At 33.0% G+C, this 27,783-nt stretch overlaps 1 protein-coding gene across 10 annotated transcripts; it reads left to right on the top strand.

Annotated features, from left to right (window-relative positions):
• Positions 1–19: 19 nt before the first annotated feature.
• LOC149736244 (tRNA (32-2'-O)-methyltransferase regulator THADA-like) lies at positions 20–27,783 on the top strand. Of its 10 annotated transcripts, none has more exons than XR_016384959.1 (39): positions 22–1,308; positions 2,338–2,435; positions 7,162–7,280; positions 7,428–7,624; positions 7,943–8,179; positions 8,365–8,438; positions 8,500–8,702; positions 9,381–9,446; positions 9,565–9,734; positions 10,145–10,294; positions 10,485–10,657; positions 10,946–11,098; positions 11,408–11,494; positions 11,971–12,126; positions 12,487–12,561; positions 12,846–12,969; positions 13,300–13,445; positions 13,729–13,871; positions 14,289–14,423; positions 15,260–15,444; positions 15,627–15,769; positions 16,168–16,277; positions 16,740–16,872; positions 17,200–17,328; positions 17,386–17,485; positions 17,741–17,852; positions 18,121–18,203; positions 18,707–18,821; positions 19,006–19,165; positions 19,374–19,465; positions 19,716–19,798; positions 20,159–20,300; positions 20,620–20,723; positions 21,327–21,400; positions 21,749–21,916; positions 22,871–23,005; positions 26,607–26,729; positions 27,084–27,214; positions 27,379–27,783. XR_016384959.1 is itself a non-coding variant. In XM_089877182.1 (39 exons), the coding sequence occupies exons 1-39, from the start codon at positions 1,230–1,232 to the stop codon at positions 27,499–27,501; spliced, it is 5,046 nt and encodes a 1,681-aa protein (XP_089733308.1). In that variant the 5' UTR covers positions 1,177–1,229; the 3' UTR covers positions 27,502–27,783. The 10 variants fall into 10 exon arrangements, 5 of the variants coding, with proteins under 5 accessions (XP_089733310.1, XP_089733308.1, XP_089733309.1 ...); XM_089877182.1 differs by having other exon boundaries at positions 1,177–1,308; positions 2,341–2,435; positions 22,852–23,005; XM_089877183.1 differs by having other exon boundaries at positions 1,177–1,308; positions 12,885–12,969; positions 22,852–23,005.

Genomic DNA, 27,783 nt, shown 5'->3' with positions numbered 1-27,783 from the left:
AAACGGTTTGTTAGAATATATATATATATATTAGAAAAACATGGGACTATACAAAGAAGATGGAAAATTTTTTCCGCAAAAGGCGGTAATTATTTAAATTAAAAAATACGGGAAAATGAACAAAACAGCACTACAAAGTGTTAATAAGTGTAAAACAAATTAATTAAATAATAAAAATACCTTTCTAAATACATAAAACACTAGTAAGAACATATTTCCCACATTAGGTCGGTTATATACGCTCTTTCGTTATGTTTATTGTCGTCGAGTCTGTGGTGTAGCGGTTTGCGTGCGGTCGTAAACTCTCTTTGTTTCATTTTTACCGGGTTCGAGTCACGCACAGTGGAATACTTTTTTTATATTTTTTTTTCAAGTTTTTTTTTGTTTGACGAGTTTGGGGTTAGGAGTTAGGGGTTAGTGTTAGGGGTTTATATCTTATGTGTATAAACTGTGAAACTAACTGCTCCCCATAAAATAGAGAAACGAATTTGTCATCGCCTCCTAGCGGAAAAATTTTCCGTCTTCTCTGTATAGCTCCATGTATTAGAAAATAAAGTTTTTATCCTATAACTTTAAATTAAGTGAAAAAACTACAATAGTAAACGGGAACGACCTACGAAAGGGAGAGAGTGTATCACCTCTTCCCTTTTGCCGACATTGGAGATGCGCTATTCTTTTTTATTTCTGTGACTAAAACAAGCCCGGTGCGGGGCCCGGTAGGATCCGGTGGAACCGGTCGGCGGTCATACTAAAACACGCCCGGTGGGAGCCTGGTGTGAATTTCAGCTAAAGGGAGCTTTCCCTATGCAAGAACCACCAAAATGTGTATGTGAAACAGAACTTATGAAATATTGGATAAAAAGATATTGTCTGTCTGCAATGCATAAAGTGGGCAATTTTCGGTGATAGAAACTACCATCTTGTTCCGCACTTCATCGCAGTAACAAAATGTGCTTGAGAAATGAAACATGCTAATGAAAATGGACTCTTAGTTCGCGAGTTCTTTAATTATCGCTCTGCTAAAACGGAAACAAACGTGAGATCATAAGTTCTGTTCCACACACACATTCTGATGGGTCTGTTAGTGGCACACTGGCACTATTGACACATAATGCTGTGAAATGGTAGTTTATACGATACCATATGTAGCATATAAATTTAAACATTATTTTTAATTGTAAAATTCCACCATTCATTTTTTTGCCAGTAATATTACAAGTAAACTGAACATGAGAGTTAAACAAACTATTGTGAGTAGTTTTACAAAAAGTGCTTGTGTGCATTTTGAATCAATTCTTTATAACATTGGTAAGTATACGTTTTTAAATCTTTATTTGGTGAAGGTAAAGAATTATTTTGCCAAGTCATGAGTCACCAAACTCCTAACATCTATGTACAAGGTGCATTTTTGCCCTATAATAGCTATTCTATTATTTTTTTTGCGGGAAAATAAGTGTGCCACTTGTGCAAAACTCTTTAAATATCTAAAACTGGACTTTGATGAATGTCCAGAGAAAAACAATTATTAGAAGCTGGCAGATATATATTTTTTCCCGTACAAATATTTTTATATTTTTACCAATAACTGATGTTCATCTGCACCTAGTACGTGAAGAATAAAATGTGTCGCTTTAAAAAAATCACTCTGTCGCTAAGGCTGCTCTCTCCGCGGTCACGAGGACCAGGATTTAAACTTGTTTCAATGGTTGTATATACTAGCGAAAGGGGACGACACGATACATAAAAAGAAATGCTGGAATCTTAAACGTCTTGCGCTCAGTAATTGGGGAAGTAAACACTTCACTATTTGTCTGGTATAATCACAGTATACTGAAGTGGTATGATGGCTGACGAGGCGTTTTGCAATTTTCTTTAAGTTCATCGCAACTTTATTCTTTCTTCTCTAAAACGTTTCGCATGCTTCAGTTCAAACCAAGTAAACATAGACATGCGCATTCACTTAGGCTTTTATTACTGACGAGGTCGGTATGCATTGATAGACGCATTCTTGCAAAAACACAAAACGTATTAGATTGGCTGGAAAAAATAATTCAGAATAATTCAGAAATGGGAGATTGTCCTAGATGTGCTGTCTCTTCTCATTTTGGCTCGATGGTAAAGTTTTCAAGATACTTTTATTTATTTGCAACAATGAATAAATCGAACATTAGTAAAGGTTTTAATGCTGTTTATGTTGCAATCCAAAGCCTCCCTTTAAAGCTTAACAGTTGAAACATCCGAAGTTTACTCAGTCAGTGATATTATTTCGCTTGTCTTAATTATGTGACATCGGATGATTGATTTTATATATTAATTTATTTTTTTTTACATATTTAGCAGTTAAAAATAAGGATGAAGAACAACTGCTGTTTCTGCTGAATCAAATCATCATAGCTGCCAATAATCCACGTCAACTAACACAATTTCTAAAACAGGTATTAGCCACTTTTCTATGCAGTGGCGCAACCAGAAAAAAATAAGGGGGGGTGTTTAACCAAAAAATTGTTCAAAAATTTTTTTTTTTAATTTAAAAAAAAAATTTTTTTTTGGTTTAAAAGGGGAGGTCACGACCCCCAAAACTCTCCTGGGTGCGCCACTGTTCATATGGGTAAAACTAGAATCTGCAAATTATTTGATCACATATGTATGTAAAATTGGAAACTACCTGCAACTGGGATTTGCTTCAGTGCAAGGGCTCAAAGATTAAAAGGAATAATTTGTGGTTAAACTGTGAGCTTCGTATTTTTTGCTTTTAGCTATTATATGTAAACAGACATTTCCAGGTTAAAATTATTCCTAGTTGAATAAATATGTATATATAGATATACATTGACTAGGGAGTTTTGGAAGTACAGTTTAAAATCGTTGTTAATTTGAATTGATAAGTGTATTTATCAATAGGAATACACATAAATAACTTGAAATAATACTGTACGCTCTGAAAATTAAGTCTAAACATTCTTTTTCTTGCCCTACTGCTATAGTTTTTAACATGTTACCTACATTATATTATTGCATAACAATTGGCATTGTTTTCGAAATAGACTGGACTGATCATAATGCTATCACCACTGTGTAGTGTTTGTTTTGAGATATGTTAGGCAGATAGCCTATTAAAGTGGTTATGCATTTATACTGGGTAGGCCTACTCTTGATTTTGTTTCACGGTATGTACGCATAACTTGCATACCCATTTTTGGCTCCTATAAAAGTTTGTTAGTACTTTACTACTTACCTGCACAGCATTCCTTTACGTGAAAACCCCCCAAAAATTTAGGAATGAACTGAATCATTAGTTTGTAAAATGGTTCCAGGTTGCTGGTTTGATTAATTGTAATGAGCATTTTACATCCTTGCATACATATGGACTTAAAATTATCGTCTTCAAAGTTTCTTGCGCCGCCATACCTAACTACGCACTAGGTTTTGCTAATTGGGTATTACATAGATTAACATCTCTGGCATTTCTTACGATATTTATTATTTGCATCACATAAAAATAGAACACAATCGTTCTTTTTATATCTCAGGAATATTTATTACAAAAAATATGTTTCCCAATGTAAAAATTCCGAAGTCAATATCTTTGATTTTAAAAAACTTGGTATTGACTAATTTAGAATTGAATTCCCTTTAAATTAAGACTTCCAAAAATGACTGCGGAAACCCTTTAATTTTGCTAAACTTACCAGGAGTTTTATTCACGTTGGTGTATGTTAACAATTTACCTTCGTTAAGGTTGCGTCGCATAGTGAAGAATAGAAGCTTCTGTACGCTAACACCAATTAAATACGCAAAATATTTCTCAGCATAAAAATAAAATTGTTCTATGAAGCAAACACACTCTTAATTGTAACACGTTGAATGCACTATTGCAATAATAATCAACACAACAATTAATTCTATGTTGCTAGACGAATATCGTCTTTTACTCGTATTTGTCATGCCATATGCCAAGTTTGGAAAAATGTTTTATATGCCTAACGTGACATCATAATTAAACAAAGCCCTATAGGCATCGCTTATCAGTATCGGCGTATTGTTTACCACTCGCCTATGGTTGTTATTTCACCCTTGAAGTATTAAAGTCGATGTTTAAGTTTTTCAACCACTACGCATAATGCTTTGTTACGTCATAGTGGCGATTCACACGTTGATTACTTGCGTCATATTTACGTTCTTTATTAGCAATCCAGGAGACCGATGTTTACGGTGGTGTTATTTCACAATCTTACCTGTAGGTTGAAGCGGATGCGGCGATTTCCTAAATTTTTACAATAAACCGAGCGCAGCGCCGTAACTATGACAACACTTAATTTATTGGATATATTCGGCACACTGGTTGTGTGTTTGACAGAAACTCGCAACATAGTATCACCGCTGCGTAACTCATGTAAATAAATGTAATTCGTTCTTGGAACAAGTGGTTATAAACTACTGTACACTGTACCTAAATTATTCCAGAAGTAGTATGTTTTATATTTACAATGTTTTCCTTAGACAAGCAAAAAGTATGTTATGAAATAGTAGGGATTCACACGTGGGTTCATTGCATCATAATAGCGATTGTTTGACCTGGCCATTAATTACGACATAATAGCAATTCACACAATGATTGTTTGCTTTATAATAGCAACTCACATGTTTATTATTTAGTATGTAATTGCTTAAAAACAAGCGGAATGTTTGCTATTCCAGGTTTGCGTTTAAGTAAAGAATTAGCACGTTCGCATCAGGGGCGTATCCAGGAATTTATAAAGGGGGGGGTCCGCAAGTTTTTGCTTAGAAAATGGATGCGTATAAAACGTAACGTGCTCGATAAAAACCCCCCCTGACTAGCATAAATAATAACGCACACGCTGGCGCAAATAGATGTGTTCAAAGGGAGGCTATCTAATTTGCGCCGAAGGCGCAAAAAAAATTTTGCTTAAACCCCCACCTTTCTGCTGTAAAACCCCCCCGTTTTACAAACCTAATTAAATTTTTAAATTACCACGTACGTTGTCATGTTATTGGGTTACGACGGCGAAGCTTATTTTGCGACGTAACAACAATTTATATGTGGTTAATTGCGTCATAATGTCCATTGACGCGTCCGTTATTAGCTACATCGTGGATGTAAAAAACACGTTAGAATTACGTTCCTTGTTCTTTTTGTGATACTACCCAACTTTCTATACCTCAGTAAAAAGTCGTAATCGAGTTAAGTCTACTCACCGTGTGACACACAGCGTGTGTAGCAAAAATGGGTACAAAGACGACCGCAATCAAAATTTTTGATAGTCGATTGTATGAGATAACGTCATGATTTCTACACATGCGAAACAGTTATAGATCAACATCCCAAAGCATTAATAAAACTGATCTTGACGCATGGTGCTGCGTAGGTACCGGTGCAAATCGAGCATCGTTTCTCTTGGTAACGTTTTATTTTAGCGTTTTCTACAAGCCGAGAAATTAATTAAAAACCTGTCTATCAACGCCGGCCGAGTGCCGATATAAGGCGATGCACCATCATTGACCACATGCCATGAAAGGTTAAACTCGATATTACATCTACATATTATCCAGAATTACAAAGTTGGCAGAGTGAAATGTTGTATTGACGACTGGTCTCTACATCAATACGGTTGAATTTAAATATTTAATTCACTTTTTGTTTTATGATATTGCACCTGTAGCCAGGCATGTAAAACGTGCAAATCGTTATAGTTTTATTAATATGCTTCTGTTAACAGTTAATAATGGCCTGGGCCCGAGCGCTAACGACGCCATTAAGGAGAAAAGGCGCACGCGAACACGTTCGGTTTTAGTCGGAAGGAGCCGCTAATCAAAATCGCACAGAACACGTGGTTTCCGATCAAACGAACATGTGGTTTACGATCAGAGAGACCGCACAAGACACGAGTTTCGTGAATTGCAGTGCTGCAACATGTAGAATTCATGTAAAAAAAATTATTTATAATTGTTACAAAAGATTTTGCAATATTAAAGTATGAGTAGTTTTACAATTTTTCGCCTTTAATTACGAAATCAAACGCGGACACACATGCCACTCAGTAACTCGCAGGTGCTGCTGTTCCTGACTTCCCAAGAGTAAATTCCTAACGAACGAATTTGTTTGAACTAGGTTTTGTTACAAACTCGAATCCCACGTATTCAACCACGCATATTCGGATTCGATTGCATAATAAAAAATGCATCGAATAACGCCGAATTGATGGAATCCTGATTCGGCCCATCCCTAGTTTTTTACACGTGATTAAGCACCTTATACTAACCCCGGGTAAAAATATTAACACAAAAATAGTGGAACTTTAGATTAAAAAAAAAAAAAAAATTTACAAAAAAAAAAAAAAATTTTTTTAAATAATATTCAAAGGGGGGGGTCCGGACCCCCGTGACCCCCCCCTTGTATACGCCCCTGGTTCGCATTGAATATGAATACTTTGTAAGCGTTTAAACTAGACGTAAAACTGCTCTGATTTGTTGATTGGTGTGTGACCGCTGGACAGCTTAAGCGTTATTAACTCCGTTTTAAAAATTCACAAGGTGCGTCGGGAGTCGACGCCAGTGCGTCATGTACACGCGCTACGTCACACACAGCATTATTCTTCGTGAATGGCACCTGTGGAGATGCAAACACTAATTCATCAGTTGTGCGTTTAATGCATGTAGTGTACTACTATTTCGTTTATTGTGTTTTTTCTTAACTAATTCATTCCACAGAGTTACTTCAATCATTCATTAAGTTTACTGTAAATAAACCAAGCTTTGAAATAGATAGTACCTTATCGTCGAGTCGCAACAATCTAATTGTTACTCAATCCCTGATATGACGCAAATAATCCATGTGTGGATTGGTACTGTGTCGAAACACAAACAGAATGCATTTACCTAATTTAACATAAGAATTGTAGTTTTAATTTACAACCGATAAACTTGTTGCGCAATGAAAGCTGAATTCCAAAACTCATCCAACTGTGCTTGTGCTGTGATCACAAACAGATCGCGTATTTGATGATCTTTTAGTTATAAAATCGAATGGCCTTCCACTGATTTTGAAATTCAGTCGCCTATGATAGAAATATTTCAGTTAAAATTTGTTTGGGATGTTATGGGTTACGGATAATAAAGTTACATTAAGTTTTGTTAAATTAGGTAGAAGATCACTTAAAAGTTTACAAAGATGAGAAAGTTCCTTCTAGCTTCACTCGAGTTCTTTGTCACATGTTCATATTGTGCTTGCCAAAACATAACTGCAAACTAAGGTTTTGTGGGTAAGTTTGTTATTCATGCATGGTGAATAATATTACATGTATATAATATATTCAATAAAAAAGGCTTAAAATGTACAAATTAATCACATTAGTAAGCTGATCTAACCAATATTGGGTTATGATATGAATTAATTACTTTTTCCACAGTGTTCTGACAACACCTATGGTTTCAAACGCAGATGTATTCAATTCAATGGATTTATTTTTATCTTCCTTATTTAAAGATGCTAACCACACCATATATGGTATTAGCAAAAATGAAATTGTGCAAACATTTCAAATGTGTATTTCAAAATCACTTCTACGACCAGTCACACTTGACAATTTTCAACTTTCTTTTAAAGGTCACTAAAATCTAGCATGGGCTACATATATGTTTTGGTAGGAAGTAAAAACCATAACATTTTCTATTAAAATTTTATAAAATTCTTTTGGATACCAATTTTTTGAAAAGTTTTAGTATGTGTGATATACTTACGACCATTGGACCATGGACCATATATTTATATATATCCCAAATAACACAAGTATAAACCAAAAAATGCTGGACAATATGAAAGTTAGTTGTAGAAACCAATTCTAGTACCTCAAAATAGGTCTTTCATTTATATTCTTTAATATTCATTGACTGTTTTACTAAATCATTATCGTGATCATTACAGGCATTGGGTTTTTGGTGGACGTGATCAAAGATTGCCCAAATTGCTTAAATGGTTCGGTTCTTTTTCAAGTTAATGATGCAGTATTGTTTCAACTGACCTATGCCCTTAAGTGTGCAAATGAATTATTTCATATCTTAAGTTCGAAAAAGAAAGACTTACAGCATGAGGAGTATGCTGCATTTTATAATGACGCATGGCTTCAGTTGTTTACAATTACTGAATCAGTGCTTCAAAATGGTACAAACTTGGTACTTCTATTAAACTCAGTGTACTATATTAAGATTTGTGTGTGTATATATATGATTTTTTAGGGATTAAATTTTTGTTTTTATAACCGTATACTTGATCAAGTACAGATATTTAGTCATGCCCACTAAAATAAGTTTTGTTACAAGTTGCTTAATCTATCATTTTTATTACAGGTTCATTGAAAGGAGATGCTTGGAGTTGTGCTGGTTCACTCATGGCAACTTTGCTAGTTCATAATACTACTAAAGTAAAGTCTGAAATTGCTCATTGTATGATTTCTAATTTACTTTAAAAATCTAAATTTACAGTTTCAGTGTATGTTTGATCAAGTGGTTGATGGAAAATTAGTTTTTTGTCCAAATGAACTTTGTGATGAAGCGTCGTGTACTGTATTTAAAGGATTATTAGTTTTACTTGGAAAGAGTAGTCATGCGTTTTCTACTCTCACCGACAATACAGTTGTTCATTTTATGATTTTAGCAAAGAACTTTATCACACAAGTATCTTCTCGGTAAGTCAATATTTTAGATAATTTTTACTTACACCCACATTTCAAGTTTAATTATGTATTGGTTGTATCCACCTACATCATTTTTTTGCAGTGTATCAAAAAAAATTATGTAACAGCTTTTGGCGAAGGTTTTAATATTTTGCCAAGCAGTTTGTATATTTTTGTTTTCAAACCAGCTTTTATACACATATGTAAGAACCACACAATTAAATAATATCTTCCAATCGTTTCACATCCTTGTCTTATGTTACTTGACCAAAATCAAATCATTATATACACCCATGAATTCCAGAATAAATATTTAGATTTAAATATGCATATTTTTCAGGTAATTAGGAATTACCATAACAGTTTTAAACCATTGGTCGCAGTAAATAGCATGTTTTCAACTGGTCATGATTCGATGTCATTTTTGTTCGGCCGATTAGAAAACTGCACATTGTTCTCCCGTTAGCAAGCAAGGACTATGCATTATAGGTGGCTTTTGTGAGGCTACGCCATATCATACTTTAGCATTGATTTGTTTTATAGTTTATTAAATGTTTTGAGGTAACAATGTGAATGTGAGCTAAGTTTATTCGAGGTACGTAGTGATGCACTCGAGCAGTTTTTTATTCTTTTAATAATGTGTTATATACGTGCCCTTTCATTAGAACTGTGCTCATTTTTACATTGCAGAACTGTAGATGTTACTGGTTATCTCTCTCTATCAAAGTGTGTGGTAGAATGGATGATCACATTGAGGTAACAAATGGATAAATTTAACTAACTGTAACCTTGTGTGGCGGGGTAACGAAAGTTTTCATAACTGGAGCTCTGTTTCTTACACCCTCGTAATTAACCACCTTAAAACAATTTTCAGTAAACTCTGTGAAGAGGAAAATTCTTGTATCTCTGTATTGGTAGAAGAGTCGGTTGATTGGGTGTTGGAGTTGGTTTCAATGTTGCTCAGTTTGTTTGTTGACTCCCTCAAGCATCAAGCAAAATCAATCTTATCTAACTATCTTCATGCTGTGCATTTTCTAAAGGAGGGTAAGTATAAATTGCCATAACCTGTCTTGAAAGTTTAGAGGGTGTTGTTTCACCTGTTTTTATAGTATTTATCTTGTCCCTTAGGGAAGCCAGGTTCATAACTTCATGTTACCAATATAGGTAATTACCTACAAAGTTACACACTTGGTTCAACAGAAACATTTTTTTTTAATATTAGAGTGATTTTAAATGTGATTTAGAGCAGTGGTCCTTAACCTTTCACTGCCAGACTAGTAAAAACAAAAAAATCGTTTTATGGCCCAATAACCGCAGTATTAAGGGCATGATTAATTTAGGAAGGTGCGCAAAATCTTATGGTCAAAGCTTGGTAAAGTATTAAATAAACTGTTAAATGTGTTTGCCACCATTTAGAAATTAAAAAAATTACAACTGTTGTTTAAATATTGTAGATAGTATTCTTACAAAAATTACTCAAACTGTATTCAAATGGAATTGGAATGAAAGATCAGTTTATATTTGTTTGACCTGCATACTTACTGTTCTACCTGTCGATATTTTTATCAATTTACATCCAAACAGTCCAGCAAAACTTTTACAAGGTAAATATTATTATGTGATTTGAAAGGTTATCTAAATATTTGTCAATATAAACTTTATAGTTTTTAGTACCATCATTGGTTTACTCGGTTTGTCAAATGAAGAGTTGTATTACCGTTTTACCAATTATGTTCATGTTAATGTAAAGATCAATTAGAAAATAGTTTACCATGTTGAAATATTTGTTTACAGCAATAGGTGACCAGACAATTGCCACTTATGCTTCACATTTATATTGCAATCTATCTGCACTGAGTTGGGCAAATAGAAATGTTAATAAAACAGATGAGTTGAATAGTTGGTTCAATCCAATCCTTGAGTTGATGTTGGATCCTGACTACCCACATTCCAAACAAGTCTATGATGTAAAAAATATTTCTAATATTTTGAAGCTTTACCTATTCCTTTTGTAGCCTTTACATTTCTGTGCTGCAAATCCAAGCACTGTTATTTCAATGAATAATTTAAAGTCGACTGTTCAAAGATGCCAACTCAATGGCAACAAAAATAATGATTTTATTACCTTGTAGTTTTTAGTATAAATCATGAAATGGAGTTGAAGGCTATAGTAGCACCAATCTAGTGTTTGCTTTGAATTGAAGGTTATTTAGATTTATCAAATTGGGTGTGTTAACATTTTATTTTGTGTATAGTATTTTCTTCTAAAGCTGCTGAAAATATATGGAGCCGATGCAGTAGAATATGTAGTTAGTATGATGGTTACTGGTTCCCAAGACAAATCAAATTTGCTTTATGTTTATGCAATATGCTTACAAGGTGCGCAGAAATGTGGCTTTCTTAAACAGGTTTGTGATTCTTTTTTTGCATGGTTGACAACTTTAGTGGAATTTATTTGGTTATTTATCCTTGTGTGGCTGCCAAAGGGCTGCTTCGTGGTAAAGTGGTTAGTTCCCCTGCCTGTAACCAATAGGTAATGGGTTCAAGGCTCGTCGCTGCTACCATTGTGGGCATACGTGTCCTTGGGCAAGACACTTAGCGGCAATTGCACAATGAAATAATTAAAATGGTAGCTTCACCATGACTCTAGCTTATATATTTTTAAAGTGATGACAATTTATGTATTTTATAATCTGTTTCATCTGTATATAATGCAGATAATGTTGAATGACAAACATAGCATATGGAAGTTTAAAGTTGAGGTTTCTGTTTTTCAAGCAATGTTGACACACCACAGTGACAAGGTATTAACTTGACATAATTCTTTTGCATATTGTATTTTGCAAATTATTGTTTTTAATTGTAAAACATAGTCCCATTTAATTTGGTTCATTTATAAAAATAAAAATGTTTCAGTGTTATTTTTAAATTAAATGTATATAACTGTAAAAACTGCTCTTCAGGCAAATATATTTCTCATACACCAACGTTTGATGTAATATTCAAATCACCTTAACCAGCTGGAACGTTCGGTATAACACAAATTTAATTTGTCTTTTTATATTTATTGAACAAAAAGACACCCAACTCAGTCATAAAAATATGGTTACAAACAAAAAAAGTTTATACTGTTAATGTTTACATAATTAAAAGTAAATTCTACATCCAAATTAATTTTTGTTTCAACTTTTTAACATCCTACTGAAGCCACTATTATCGGGCAAAACTTGTAAAATCAACCTAAGTAAAAATTTTAAAAAACCAGTTATACTTTTGCCAGCTACGTTTGGAAGGTTTTTCATTTTTGTGTGAAAGTTGGCGATTTACCAAACTTAACGAAGCTGAACAAATGGAGCTGATAAAATATTCTCTGCCTTATAATTTATCAAGCCATTGTTCATCATTTAGGCAACAATTACTTCGCTATCTAATAAAGGTTTGGCTGTTACATATTATTTATGTTCTATGTATGTATATTATGAAATTAGCAAATTGGCCATTACAATATTAATTAATTTAACAGTTAAAAGATGAATGGGTAAATTGATAATCCTGTTATTTCAAAGTTTGAAACAAATAATTAGAAATCAAGAATTGTCAGCTTTCTATGGAATGTGTTTTGGTCTGTCATGTGCACACCTAGTTCACTTGCGCAGTGTGCTATACATAATCAACGGAGAATTAATTTTTTCTTGGTGACTTACATGGTGGGGAATCTCAAGTCGGAATAATAAATGGTTTTGTATTTATGTGACTAACTGCCATATGCACTAAATGCTACATTCCTGCTCTTCAGTTTCTTCAGCGTTTTGTGACAAATTACCAAAAAGCTGCCAAAAGTGGTGAAGATGCGATGATGGAAAGATGCTTGGTAAACTTGTGTTTATTTTATTTATGTTAACTTAAACTTAAACAGACATTCCACACTTTTAATACATACTCCTGGCCACAACAACATATATATTAGGATGGGGAAAAACAAGACACAGTTTTATTCTATTTTCTCAGCCCATTTAGTAGTAAACAAAAAGAACATTAAAAAAACGTATTTTTCAAGACTTCCATAGAATGTTGTTAATTGTTTAAAACACGTTCAGGATATTTAATAATAACTTAATACAATTGTATTCTTACTATGAACCTTACTTACTGCAGAAATTTCTTGACTGGTTGTTAGAGTTGCTTTTTTCTCAGTTGTTTATTGGATGTTCTTACCCTCGAAGGAATTTCACTTTAAAACTGTTGCATCAGCTTGTACTGAATACATTCGAATATAGAGGTATTTATATTTTTGAGTTTAGTATTTTTCCTATTTGAGTTTCTTCAAATATTTTATCTGAAGCACTAAAAGCAGTTGTACAACAAGAAGGGTTCACAATAATACGCTGGTATATAGATCTTTCATGTGAAGTGACGTGCGTTCGACTTAACTTTTAAGTGTGCGATCAGTTGACCTTTATAGTGAACCCTTCTGCTTCCTTACATTTTTTTGCAATAATTTGCTAGAAAATCACTGAAACCGCCTAAAAGGTATACAATAAATATTTTCGTGATTTACATTTTTTGTTAATTGCCTCATTCTTTAATTATGTTTATTTTTTGAAATTAGATTTATTTCAAAGACTTCTGAAATCTTTCACTTTTTGCAATATTGAAACATTGGTTGGTTTCTTGAAAGATCCATTTGAGGAAAATCAACAATTATCATTAGATGTTCTGACCAACCAAAGTGTTAAACATCATATTCATTATCAAGTAAATTGCTTAAATAGCATGTATGGGGTAGCTGTTAAGGCTACAGTGGCAACATAATACCTTTTAGCACCAAAGAAAGAAAAGCTTACTTTTACATTTCTGTTAGGTGTCTATAAAACTATGCAGTGACAGGTATATTCATATACTACATTCATTGCACTAATCAATTAGATTCCTATGTTTAGAAAAACTGTACATGTAACTGCATTTGCTATCATAAATTCTTTTAAAATGTAAAAAGTGTGCTGCCTTTACAGATTATATAATAATTCTATGTGTACAGATGAACGATATGTTGTCTGAGTTGTCAGAAACATCTTTGTTGAACTGTCGAAAAAGTTTCAAGTCAGAAGTTTCAAAGAATGCTTCATTTGTTTTGCGTTTGGTGGCACTGTTATCAGATGATGTAAATGCACAGATTTTAAGGTTTGTTTAATATTTATAAACTGACATTATAAAATCAAGAACAGATTTACAACATTTTTTTGCATTCTGATGTGCTAATCAGGTTGTTGTCTTGTTGGTATTTCTCATAGCTGTCCAGAAAATAAATTTATGTTTTGTTTAAACTTGCGTACTAGGATAATTGGTTAAGCAAATATTGACAACGCCGTTTTTTTTTTGTAACAAATCTATGATTTATGAAAACCTAAAATTTCTATAGTTTTTATCAAAACCAGCAAAATTCTTAGTTAATTTTTAAAAAGGTATTAAATAGTTTATATATCAGAGGACAGAAATCATCAACAACACACCTGCAGTGGGTAGACAACAAGTTTGTTTTATCGTGTGTTTGTAAAAGCCTTAATTGCTATTTTAGATGACGACACTGATTTTGTGCAGGTTGTGTAACATCTTGTTGAGTTTTTTGGAAGAAGACGTCAATTTGATCAAAAATCAACTTTATTCTATAACAACAACCCCTGTATATGGGAACATATTTGCTGTAAGAATGTTGCTTAATGAAGTTGATACAAAGTGAGTTATTAAGTAGTAATGTACCGATTCGTTATAAAGTCAATTTGGCCGAAACTGAATTTTCGGCCATTTGTGCCGAATAAATTGGGCCAATCATGTATTACATCATCAGAACCTGCGGCAACCGAAGGTTCGTTTTAAGCCCGAATAAGAAGTTAATTTGAGAACTTTAAAATTCTTGACTTTAATCAATGATCAAAAATAAAACCTATGTAATGCAAACAAAAAAAGATCATTATTGTGACAAAAAACATTGTGTATTAGCGTCACATTTTATGCCCTATGTTGGCTTAGAACATAAAAGGAGACGCTTGCAATAGCATAGATTCAAAACTTTAAACCCGAAGGAGTCGTTGTGAATTTATTCCTGTTGAAACTGACCAAATATAAGGTGGACTTTATTAGCGGCCAACAACCAAAACGGTTTAGTTTTGAGCTACCTTAAATTCAAGGGGTCAAAAATTTCAATCTAATTATAGTCTACTACTGCCAACCTGAGAATTAAAGATATGAATTTCCTTCAGTGATTGTTTTAAACCAGTGAATTTTTGAGTTCTCCAATTCGCAGCTATTAAGAAAATAAAAACAGGATCTAGACAAAGAGTCAAAGACCAACCTATACAGTTGAGACAAAGTATTAAGCACCCAAGTTATAAATCCTATCTTTACCCTGTATGGCAAAAAGTAAATAAGTTACATTCCATTACTAAAGATCTGTTCAAATAAGCCCAAAAGAGTTGTTTCAAGTTAACAAATGGTTTGGTTTTGTAATTGTTGTCCCACAAGTGTATAAAGCCCCACACATGATGTACAATAGGACATTGTTTTGTTTCTAGAAATGAAAACAATTATAAGAGTTGGCGGACATTGGTATGCAAATGTATTGATCTGTGTGTTCAAGTAACATCTGCAGTTCAACCAGTTGTCAACAATGATTCTCCTGAAGGTTTTCTTCCACAACCTAATGTTGCAGATGACAACTTTGATTTAAACCAAAACACTTCTCCAAGTGGCGTAGTAGGCAAGTATTGTTTCAGGATTATCTACCACATTTTTTAGACTTTATTCATGAATGCTGTAGAGATATATTTTCTACTTTTTGTTTAGTTTACATGTCACATTGACATTTTAACATAAAATTGCATGGGTAGTCATTTCATTTACAAATAAAAAATTGTTACAAATATTTATTTTTATTTTTAGATAATCATGTTGAAGCACAACTTGTGCTTGTTGCAAGTTGGAGAAGTGCCAAAGAATCGTTGCTACTTCTTCAGCACATTGCTTGTAACTTCCCACTTGATTCATCTAGCAGTGTGAAGGATGCCGTTCTATCTTGGCATCAGGTAAGGAAAACACAGATGTTAAATTTATGTTAAAACTACTAAAACATGCTGTATAGCGGCCGTGGTATAGTGGTTAGCGTGCCTGCCTGTAACTCAGAGGCAATGGGTTCAAGTCTCGACGCTGCTACCATTGTGGGCATATGTGTCCTTGGGCAACACACTTAACTGCAATTGCTCCAACCCAGTGGCCACTAATGGGTTGTGTAAATTTTCAGCCATGCATAAAAAAATGAAAAAATCACCCCCAAAAAATAATCACCTACAAAGTAACATACTTGGTAACTAGTAATCTGGCACGAGATGTTAAACCCGTGTGATAACGACTGTCGTTTTCCGGCCACGCGAGGATAAAGTAAGTAACATTCATTCATTCATTCAAAGTAAATTAATTTTTGTAGGTAATTGGTATTGGAGATCACTTACGATGTCAACTTGTGCAATCTGTACATAGAGGTGTATTTGAGGTTGCATATGCTGCATTCAAAGCATACTGCCCTCTTTTATGGAGGTAAGGTTATGTTTTGACTAAATTTTAGTTAATACTTCTGATGTGGCTAATTCTAAACCAGCCTTTTCTAACCTGGTGTAAATTAACCCCAGGGGCCTTTATCTACTACTTTACCAGACATTGAACGACTTGTTGCCAAAGGCAAGGGCAGTCTTCCATTGAATATAACTGTAATTTGTTACTTTTTTTCAATAATTGAGAACCATTTTATATATTGGGCGTAAATCCGATAAACATCTGTGTTAAAAGGCTAAAACATACAAAAAAGTTTAAGAACCTCTGTTCTACACTAATCACAGCCACCACATGATCATACGTATCCTTGTACAGGATGCGTATACGTAATTGCTCCAACCTTATGGTTCTTATGAGTTGTCAAATTTGGAGATTAGCGCTTGGCAAGTATCCAAAGCTTTTACAGCACCCATCTTATAAATAAGTGATCATCATTATAATCTTCAGAAGCACGCATGTACAACTAAGTAATGTCCCTGATAAATGGGCAAGAAGTATAACTGATGATATTAGTGATGGGAACACATCAAATATGATTTGCGTCACACGTAGAAGTGCTGGACTGCCTTTCTTGCTTCAGGTTTTCGTATATTGTTATTCCAATGTTTTCTAACCGCGATAATGGTTTAAAAATGATTATTATTTTTTCAATGTGCACCCTAAGCTGTGCCTTCATACACCTTTTCCTTGTGAACTAAGTATGGGGGGGTAATTAAAAATTTTCCCGTAATTTCAATTTAGACAACCCAGTGATATCCCAAGTCAACGCAGTAACAATGGTCACAAAGTATTTATCTTGCTATTCTCCTGTTGCTTCAATACTAAGCATATGTGTTGTTAGTTATTGTTTCATTTTATAACTTTATAAAATTAGTTTATTTATTTTACTGATTGTGTCTACTTTTAGGCTCTTTTAGGTTCTGCAAAATGTCCACAAGGCCAACAATGTCTTAACTACATTGTAAAATCACTTTTTAAACTTGTTGAAAGTATTACATTGAATGGGAGTGATGTTGCTGTTTCTTCAGATAGCACGGTATAATTATTTTTTATTATAATCAGAATTTATTGTTTCATGTTTATGTTGTATTAGATTCATGCACTAAACATATTAAGAGGTTTAGTAAAAGATGCTTCACTTGGAGATGAGATGCTTCCATATTTATCAACTTGTTTAAAAGTTGCAATTGTTGGTAAGTCTTTTGTTAGATTTTCCTTGTGTGAAAGGGAAACTTTGAGTTATAATACAGAAGTATGGAAACTTTGGGTTATTATGAGTCTGCCAATTTGGAAAAGGTTATTAGTTTAAAGGAATTAAATGTTTCTCCCATCTTTGAAATACTGACAATGACATTAAGCTTTGTACCCGGTATCTTTCAATTATAAGGTAGTGGTCTAATTTGTTACGGACATGCAACAAAAATGTTGACTGTAAAGTTTATTGCCAGGTTTTACTTCCAATAATTGGCAAATCAGGAATGCATCAACTTTGTTATTTTCATCCATCATTATCCGTGTGTTTGGTGTCATGAAAAACTTTGAGAGTTCAGACAAAAATCGGTAATATGTGTATAGTGCATTAATTATATTTTATTTGTATAGTTATGCTGAAATTTGAACTTTATTCCAGTTTTGCTCCCTGATACAATTTAGTCAATCACAGTTTTATTCCAACCCAGCCATAATAGCCAATTTGTTCTTTTAGTTGTCAACAATGACGTATAGTAATCCTAAGGTATATAAAGCACCACAAATGGTGCACACCAGAATTAGGTGTCAAACTGCCTAACCTCGGAATAAATAATGTTGATCTTTAAATTATCTACAGATTATCAAGTTACGAGTTTTTCACTCGAATGCCAGAGCTTCACCAATTCTTTCTTCAACGTTTAGAAGAAATCACAAAAAGTGGTAAATTTTTTAAAAATAAGGAACTGCTGCCACTCCTAAAATATTATCTGTGCCTTAACACAACATTTGCATCTGGATTAGAAATATATGAGTTCAAGGCTCATCTCTGCCACAATTGTGGACATATATGTTGTGTGGCAAGATATTTCATGATAATTGCTTCAACCCTGTGGTTACAAATAGGTTCTGCAAAATGTTAGGCTTACAAAGAGTAATATGCATTATGCATACATATACATACATGAAAAAATGTGTAACTCTCCCTACAAAGTTACACATTTGTAGCTGGGTAGAAGGTGTATAAAACAAACCTGTGTTGTCCCAACAGATTGTTTTTGTACTAATTTTAGGATTCTTATGAGGGGCCGTGATACAGGTTGCCTTTATTAGGGTAAAAGGCTTGTTCACTTTGATGATGACAACCTGTACAGTGAATAGATATGTTGGTCAATGTCTGATATAATAACATACCGCCATACAATATTAAAAATATATTTAAACAGACGATCTTCCCAAACACACTGGTCTTTATCCTTTGCTACTTGTTTTATCAAGACTATATCCAACTGCAACCCGTACAAATTCAAGATTAAACAAATACATTCCATTGATTGTTAGGTAATATTCACTTATTTATCCTCATGTGATTTGCCAGCTTAAACCTGATTGCTATTGCGCACCCTATGCTCTGGTGTACCTCTCCTGCTTACTTATGAAGTGTCGTTTGCCAATTTGTACAACCTATATGTGCTCTAATCACTGCAATACGCCATAATATCATTTGCTAATTTTAAAATTTTAGATGCAGACAAAGCCCCATTTACAAGTGCAGGGTAATGGCAGCAAATGCATTACTTAGTGTGTTACCTCAACATGAATACGGCAAAGTCATATCCCAATTATTTATTTCATTGAAGAAAGCTGGAATTTCACGAAACAGTTTACATGGAACGCTAATTCAGGTAAACATAATTAGTATTGAAAATACTTAATATCTCACCAACACAGAATCATATCATAGATGTCCCATGACGTACCATATGTGGTGGTTGCATGCAGCTTGTGTGGAAAAAGAGGTTATTTAGAGAATGCATGAATGTTACTTTCACAAATATAGGGTACCCAGGTTAAACAAAATCTAATAATCTTGCTGATTTTTTGTATTCACAGCTGAAAGCTCTGATTAGTTCTAAAAACTGTTCAAACACATTTCCAAACATATGTTCTCAACTTATTTGTGAAGAAATTACAGAACAGATAAAGTAAGTCAAAAGAATTGGTTAAGAGCAAAAGTTCAAAATATAGAATGTTCATCTTAACCTCTTAAATATTAACAATTAACCATTGTATTTTAAAATCACAAAATATGAAAATCTACCTTATAAAATCTTATGTCAACCAACATTGTATTTTTTTATTTAAATGCTATTTTCCAACCAAACAGTTGTTTTGTATTTGTTACTTAAATATGGTTAAACTAAGCTCAATTAAACTTTAATATTTTGTTCAAAGATCCAGCAGGTGTATGGTTGTGTATGCATCTTACATTGATTTGATAATCGATGTATTTTTATTGAACAACCCATTATCTGAAGGTGTGTGGAGTTATATTTTATTATTTTTTTACATTTATTTATACTGTCTTTACTTTTATTTATTACGTCATTCATTATTCCCAAAATAGCAAAAAGTTCCAAACTAAATAAGTTTTAATAAATACTTACTAGCCTAAATTTTGCAGTCTATATCTGACAAGTATTTCTGTTAAATGATCTTTCAATCCATTTGTATACCAAATGTAAACTTTAAATTAACCAGAACAAAGCGATTTATCATGAAACAATGAAAGACAGCATCATTTGTGCTGCAACAAGCATGTGGTTTAACATGGACCACTTTTGTTATATTTATCTACACCTTATATAGCTAATAATATTGAACTTTTTATGTTTTAGATTTTCAACCAAGAGTTAAGGAAACTTTACTGTGTTTCATTATAGATTGTTTACAATATCTAAAACAAACTTGTACTTTGACACCAGGATCTACTATGTTTTATACTTCTTTTGCTAAACTGCTTGTTTATGCTCAGTTAAGGTACCATCAAATTAATTGTATCCTGGCTATTGTGCTGCAAATTAAAATCATTAATTTAAACCAGAGTAACCTAGTGATTTGATGATAGTTGAGGTCAAAATCAGCATATCTCAACTTTTATGTCTGGCTACCTTTTAGAGGCACTCATCTTACATGACTCCTGCTGTATGCGGCTCTCCAGTAAACAGTATATGATAAAATAGGGATATTGATCACAGATAAGGACCTTTCTTTAATCCCACACCTGTACTCTACAGGTGTTTGGTGTAAAATACATCTAACTTTTTGGAAAATTCATTTAAAAAAATATTTTTTTTAGCGGTATATTTACTGATGGAATTAAGACTTGTCTACAGAGTAATGTACTAGAAACAAAATACACTGCACTAAAACTATTGAGTGAATTACCTCAAAGCACAAAAGGTAGGTTTCCTACATCAGGTGCTTTAAGCTTTTTAGGTTCATAGCACAATTAAGTCAACACTGTATTAAATTTATTTACCAATTTAGACAACCCATGCTTAAACTTTTCAATGGATTATTGATAAAAACAAGAGTTTCATGACTCTTATTTTGAAAATGATATAGGATTTTTAATGTTGAAATATGATATAGGATTTTTAATGTTGAGATAAACCGATGTCATGGGGCACAGTGGGTAAAGCGAAAGTCTCTAAACCAAAGAATACAGCTTCGAGGCTTGTACCATTGTGGCGTATCCACGGGCAAGACACTTAATGGGCGATTACTCCAACCCAAAGGTTCTTTATGAGTTTTTAAAATTGTCAAGCAAATATAATAAAACAAAATCCCACAAAGTTTCAAACCCGGTAACTAGTTTTAGTATTTAAAACAGAACATTTGGAATTTAATGATTGCCTTGGGAACCCTATGCAAAAAAGTATAGGTTACACAACACCCAACTTTATCAAAAGCAGGTTTGGTTCTCATAGAACAATTTGTCATCTCCTTTATAAAGCTTACCCTTTAGTTTAGGAAGCCCTGTTTAATCAAATTGTATTTCAGTTTCATGGGATGAGTTGGTAGCAGCGTTAGTTGACATGGCAATCCACCAAATCGATCTTTCTTGTTTGGAAAAGGTATTTCTGAGTAGTTTCTTTTGTTATTTAGTCGATATTATAACACAGTATTTAAAATGATTGCCTCTTAAGTAAAAGATACTTTAATGCCTGATGTTGCTACCAATGTCATCGGACCTTCCTTGGGTATGACAAAGTTATTGGTTGAGTATGAATCTGAAAGGTTTTACAAAGATGACAGTCATAGAAAAAAATCACTTATGTCTATAAAGTGGCATACTTGTAAGCTGACACAAGGTACATGAAGTCCCCTAACATGTTGCATAATATGACATGCATGTTATATTTCTGTATTTGCACACAATGAAAATAAATAAATAGTGTATCGATTAGTTTTTAAATTTGCAGATTTTTGTTTTGTGTTTTCAACGTATATCTCAATCAAACTATGAAGAAATATTGAAGGTATCTATCCAATGTGCAAGGTCTGTTTCACCACTTAATCGTGAACTATATGGAGCATTTATAATGTGTAAAGCTGCTTGTGCAAAACATGTTATTATTGCTAATGCACAGGTAACTTTGTTGTGTGATAGATTCATCTAAACTTGTGCACTTTTTGGTGACACCACCATTAATATTAGACAAAATGCTTTTTAAATCAATCTAGTCACCGAACAAACTAAATCAGAAGTTTGAGGTCCTGACACAAGAGTTACAGTTATGGAAGTAATACATTATTTGGGTGCTAGCATTGTAACGGAATAATAAGGATTGTCTGATGGTGCTTTCATTGTAAAGGTGGCTGTACACAGTATCCGGCGTACGAATTCGCTTGAGAAATCGTATGCGAACCCGTGTCCGAATTTGCGTCCAAATTGGCATATTCTGTATCTATGTACACAGTATCCGGTGCGGGGAAAACAAAGCGTCTGCGGAAAATCACTGTTTTCAAAGTCTGTAAGGAATTCTCAGCCAATAGGTATCAGGGGTAGGTTGGGACAAAAGTTAAGAAATTTAATTATAAATCCAGCACCAAATTACATTATTTTTGTAAAAAATATATAATACTTAATGTATTTCTTTGCCCGATTGCCAAAATCAAAAATTTATGCAATGACGAAACGCAAAATCTGGACAAAAGTAGAGGAGCTTACTCGATTCAGACGGCAAGAATCCGGTCCAGTCGCTGATCGAGCGAAATCCGGATACTGTGTACAGCCAACTTGGCAAGACACTCACAAAGTTTTTCGGTATACAGACATGCTGAGCTAAATCTAACAAAACTAATGCTTCCGTTCTAAACAATCCCAATTTTAGGTTTACGCCATTTGTTTGACACCAGCAGAATAATATATTGTTGGAATTGTTGGCATGTACAGAAAGCTAATAAGCTGACTCTTAGGCGTTTGTGTTGAATGGTCTGGTGTTAACCTGCCATGTGTGAATAAATAAGTTACATTCATTCATTCATTTAAAACCATGGATCTAAACTGTACTGTATTTCACAGAACATTGTATTAAAACAAGGTTATATATCTGAATGTTTGGATCAAATGTATGAAGGTATTTTATCGAATTTGGACAACAGTAACTTCAGATATGTTGTTGTTAATGCTTTTCTTCATCTGCAAAGTGTTTTGGAAATTTACAATCCATTTATTAGTAAGTTAAAATTCATATTCCTGCATTTTTATATTTTTATTTAAAGAGTCTGGACCATGCTCATACAAGTTGGTTTTAAATGAAAGTTTACACTAAATAAATACTATCTGTGGTATTTTTTTGTGAAAAAATAATTAGTTTGGCCCAAAAAAAACGTTTTAAAAAGTACCAAAAAATCGGCCTATTGTTGCGTCACTCGCGGGCACTATGACGTAAATTACGTCACGATATGTTTTAATCGATCAGCTGATAGGCTTTGCTAGCAGAAAACGAATTTATGTTTGCAGCAAAACAGAGTGTACCGTCGACATAGTGTTTTTGGTTACTTTTAAATTAAGAAATATGCGTAGGTATTGCCATGGCCAGATTTTAGTTCAAAATTAATGTGTTTTTTTAAATTGTTTGTAAGTGTATTACAGTATTTAAATTTGTCATTTAACAATAATGTAAAAGTGTGTGATGTATAGTCAGGTAGAAGTATTTTATCTGAAGAAGTGACATAAGTAAAGATCCTAGTCCACTAGCAATAGGTATTGAGCCTTTCCAGCTTGAACCTGTGCTTCCAGCAAGTGTTGGGAAAGTAGACAGGCCAAGTTTGCCTACCATGGAAAACAAGTGAAGCTGAGAAAATCAAAAACACAATTTGGTGGGTTGACTAAGAATAGCATTTATTAAAAAAATGTGACATTTAATAAGTCTGTTGGTTAAAGTGTTGCACTGTCTTTTTTCCTGAATTTGCTGAAATTTGTGTAAACACATATGTGTTGCAAATATGATATTCTTGACTGAGACCTGGACATAGAATACAAATTTAGCGAAATCAATTTACACTAATATAGTATTTATTGTTGGCCTTCATATCAAAAAGATGGCCAACCACATGTTTATGGTGTTTATTTTGTTTAAACAGTATCGCTACACAGCTGATCAGAACTTTGTTCGATAGGTACGGGAATGAGTGGAAAAGGAAAACAGAAAGGTTCCATCAGTACTGATTCAAACTATAAGCGAACAATATTATAGTGACAGTTCAACAATATTTGCAAGAATATTTCATCATTCAGTTTTGAATGGTCCTGTTTCATACAAAATGTGATTCATGCAAGAGTTATGTTGTTTTCATTCAACATTTTTAGAAATACACATTTAAGTATTGGATTGGATTATTTTAATTGTTTTGAATAAAGACTGCTTGTACGTGAATCTGTTTTTTCTGTGTTCTGCTGCGCTCTCCAAATAAATGCTACTTACTTGATCCGAACAAGTTTCCTTGCATATCCTAATGGGAACATATCATAGTAAAACCATCTGAAGTAAAATGTGCACTACAAATATGAGATGACCAGCATACCAATGTAATGTTTCTTTTTTTCTATGCCCCACTCTTCCTTTTGAAATTGAAAACACACACACCTATATATATATATACTTATTATCGCTTTAGTCATTCTTGACTTGCTATTTTAAACACAGCACCAATCAGGCATGATTACTCGGCTTATGGTAAACTCCTATAAGATATCTTTAAATACAGATATAAATATAGTCTATGCCATATGAGGAAAAAATGAAAACAATTTAAAATCTGAACCCTGGAAAGTCATGAAAACTAATTCTCCACTAAGCTTGGTAGGCTATTTTGTGTGGTTATACACTGATTCCCAGGAAATAACTTTCAATAAATCGCTGAAGCCATTTAAAGTATTGTTAATACCTTAAAAAAATGGTTTGATTTGCTTATCTATCAAAATTGCACCAATAAACGGTAAACCGCTGATAGGCGTGGTTTTCCCCATAAACGAAATATTGTATTGTGACGTCACAGTGCCCGCGAGTGACGTTTTTACAACTTTGAAATTTGATTTTTTCATCGTTCATATCTTTTAAATTAAAGAAATTTTCACAAACTAGCTGTTCATCAGTAGACATAAAACTTTATTCTTATGCAAAAAGCTGCGCAACCGTGAGAACCGTGAGCCGGACTCTTTAAATTTTCAACATGTAGGTATATTAGCATGAATAGTTTTTATATTATGCCTAAGAACAACAGTTTATATTATGGGATTGTTCATTTGCATGTTAGAATACCTGGTGTGTTATTGTGAAAGAAGTTGGTTAAATTTATAACAACCAAATGATTCTATAGTATAAACAATATTTGCACAACATCTTTGCAAACATTTCTCTAAAAAAGTTATGGTATTAGGACTGGTAACAAAAGCAGCAGAATGCGAAGTAAATAATTAATTCAAAGTTCAAACTTAATGTTAGTTAACTGTAAATAACTTTTACCTGCAATGCTTTATTAACTGATACCTTTCAACATTTTGTATGTCTACTATGTGTTTTAGCAACTATTAAGTTAGTCCTAATTCTAATCTCATTGTTTTAATTCAATATGAGATCTGAGATGAGTGAATAAATTGATATTATTTTCAGTCTTAATCCAGTTGGTGTTGTTAGTTATTTTTATTACTTCTAAACTATATTGAGCTCGTAAGTGGTCATATAGATCTGTTTTCTCCAAGTAATTTTTTTGTTTTTTTTTGCCAGCATAATATTCACATATCTCAATTCTTAACTTTCACATTTATTCTTTAATCTCTTAATTGAAATCAATCATGAATTTAAGAATAATTTTCCAAGTTTAAATTAGCAAGTAATAAAAGTTACTTTCCTGTTTAATCATAACTTCCAAATCCTAAATGTACCTTAACCCTTTGGGGACGAGTAATGCAAATATGCATTTCAAAACTGGTGTTTACAAAGCTGATCATAAGTTTAATTATAGTTGGTAAAAACTCTTATAGTTAGTTTTTTGAAAAGGTGAGGAATTATTATCTATCAACATAAAGAAAAAAAGGGGGCATCATAGCAATTAAAAGTTTTTATTAAACCTGATTTGAAAATCCTGATGTATTTTTTAAGAACATGGTTTGTAATTTACCCCAAAATCAACGTCTTAACGACTTAACATCATCACTTAATTACTAATTAAAATTTGATTTTAGAAACCTTAGCTATTTTAACAAGTTTTTTAGTTATAATGTAACAATTTCTACACAAATGATGTTTTTTGTATTATCAAACTTACCTTTCATTCTAGATGTTTTTTTAATGTTATATTGTGATTTTATTTGTAATAAATGGTTGTTTCCAAAGCACAAACTTTCAATTGGTTCTTTTTAGCCTACAATTTTTCCAAAGAACAAAATTTCAATTGTTTTTTTAGCTAACACAAACACCTGTGTCACTAGTGATCAAAATGTTACAGTTGGTCAAAAAACAGAAAAAATCTTTAATTAAAAATAAGAGAATTTGAGAGTAGTAAGATAAAGAATCCACACAACGATTAATGCCATTGCCATTTAAATAGGGATGCATTAGAGGAAAATTTCTTCATATGATTAATATTTTAACTACTCAAGAATAAAGAATGCATTCTACCTACTGCTACACAATCACTAAACAACCGAAAATCCGCTTCTGGTTTGTTTTTTATCAGGGACTGCAGTAAAGGATTAATTAAAGTTATGTTATGAAATAATTATAGATATGAATAACTGGAGTAAAACTCATTTCTCTGTTTGTGTTCATTCAGCAATTAAAGCTTGGAAATTATTTCTCCTACTGCTAGTTGATGAAGTTGCAGATATTCGACAACTTGCTGCTTCAATTGTGCTCACCAATAAGGTTGCAACTACCCAAACTAGCAACTATGCAAGTATGTGTTATTTTATATAAATTAGACGAATGGTATCTTAGTTAACATGTATGTTCCGTTTATACAGCTTCACGCAAGTTACTTGGTATGTATTTTAGTGGTTAATTGTTTTTTGAGAGGGGTGTTTTCTGTATGGCTGACAATGGTTGCAGCACTTGAACCTACTTGACAATGGCAATTTTTTTAACAGCATTTTTTGTGATTTCTTCTTCATTAATAAGATATTTGAATGAATTTGGCAATGCCAATTTTACTTCGTAGGTGATTTTTTTTTATGTATAGCTGATAATTTGGACACCCCATCCTACTGTCCCAATGTTCATTCATTAAGAATATCACAGTAAAATGTTTTAGATCAACGTTGTGTAGAACCACTTTTCATGGAGAAAATTGTAGAACATTTGGTTTCTTTATATGGAAAACAATACCCACAACTCTGTCGTGAAGTTTGCAGCTTCCTAAAAGATCTACAAAGAATATTTGTGGTAAACGTAATATATAATAATGGTGTTATTAGTTTGTCATATTATGGGGTTCAACCAGGCTGTCAGGGTCTTCGAACAACCTGGCCTAAATCCCAGGTCGCTTCTAATGCCTCAACTTATGACCTCATTCATACAGAAAACAAATTTACCTATATATTTACCAGGCTTCACCAACAAAGCAAGGAGATTCCTTAGTATTCGATCCATCTGCCACAAATTCTTACTATGAGGCACATGTAACTACTGAACAAGCCAATCGTGTGTTAAGATTGCTGGAATCTTTGTAGTCAGATTTATGATTTTTTATTTGAAATGTAGCTGTATTTTATAGGGCAGTTTTAATATAGTAGGGTGGGGGAAGATGAAACACCTTTTCATTCTATTTGCTGGTTACATTTGGTAGTAAACATAGAATATTCAAAGAATTATAAACCATAACTTTACGGCTTCCATAGATCTTTGTTAATTTTCCCCCAACCTACTATGTGTGTTTATTATGATTTTTTTAACTTAGGTTAAATAAGTGGGTCCAAAACATGTAAAAAATAAAACGGTGGTTAACAAAAAAA

This window comes from Ciona robusta, chromosome 4 (assembly GCF_009617815.1).
Source record: "Ciona robusta chromosome 4, ASM961781v2".
In the NCBI taxonomy this organism is placed as follows: domain Eukaryota; kingdom Metazoa; phylum Chordata; class Ascidiacea; order Phlebobranchia; family Cionidae; genus Ciona; species Ciona robusta.
This window is presented reverse-complemented; position numbering and strand designations above follow the sequence as displayed.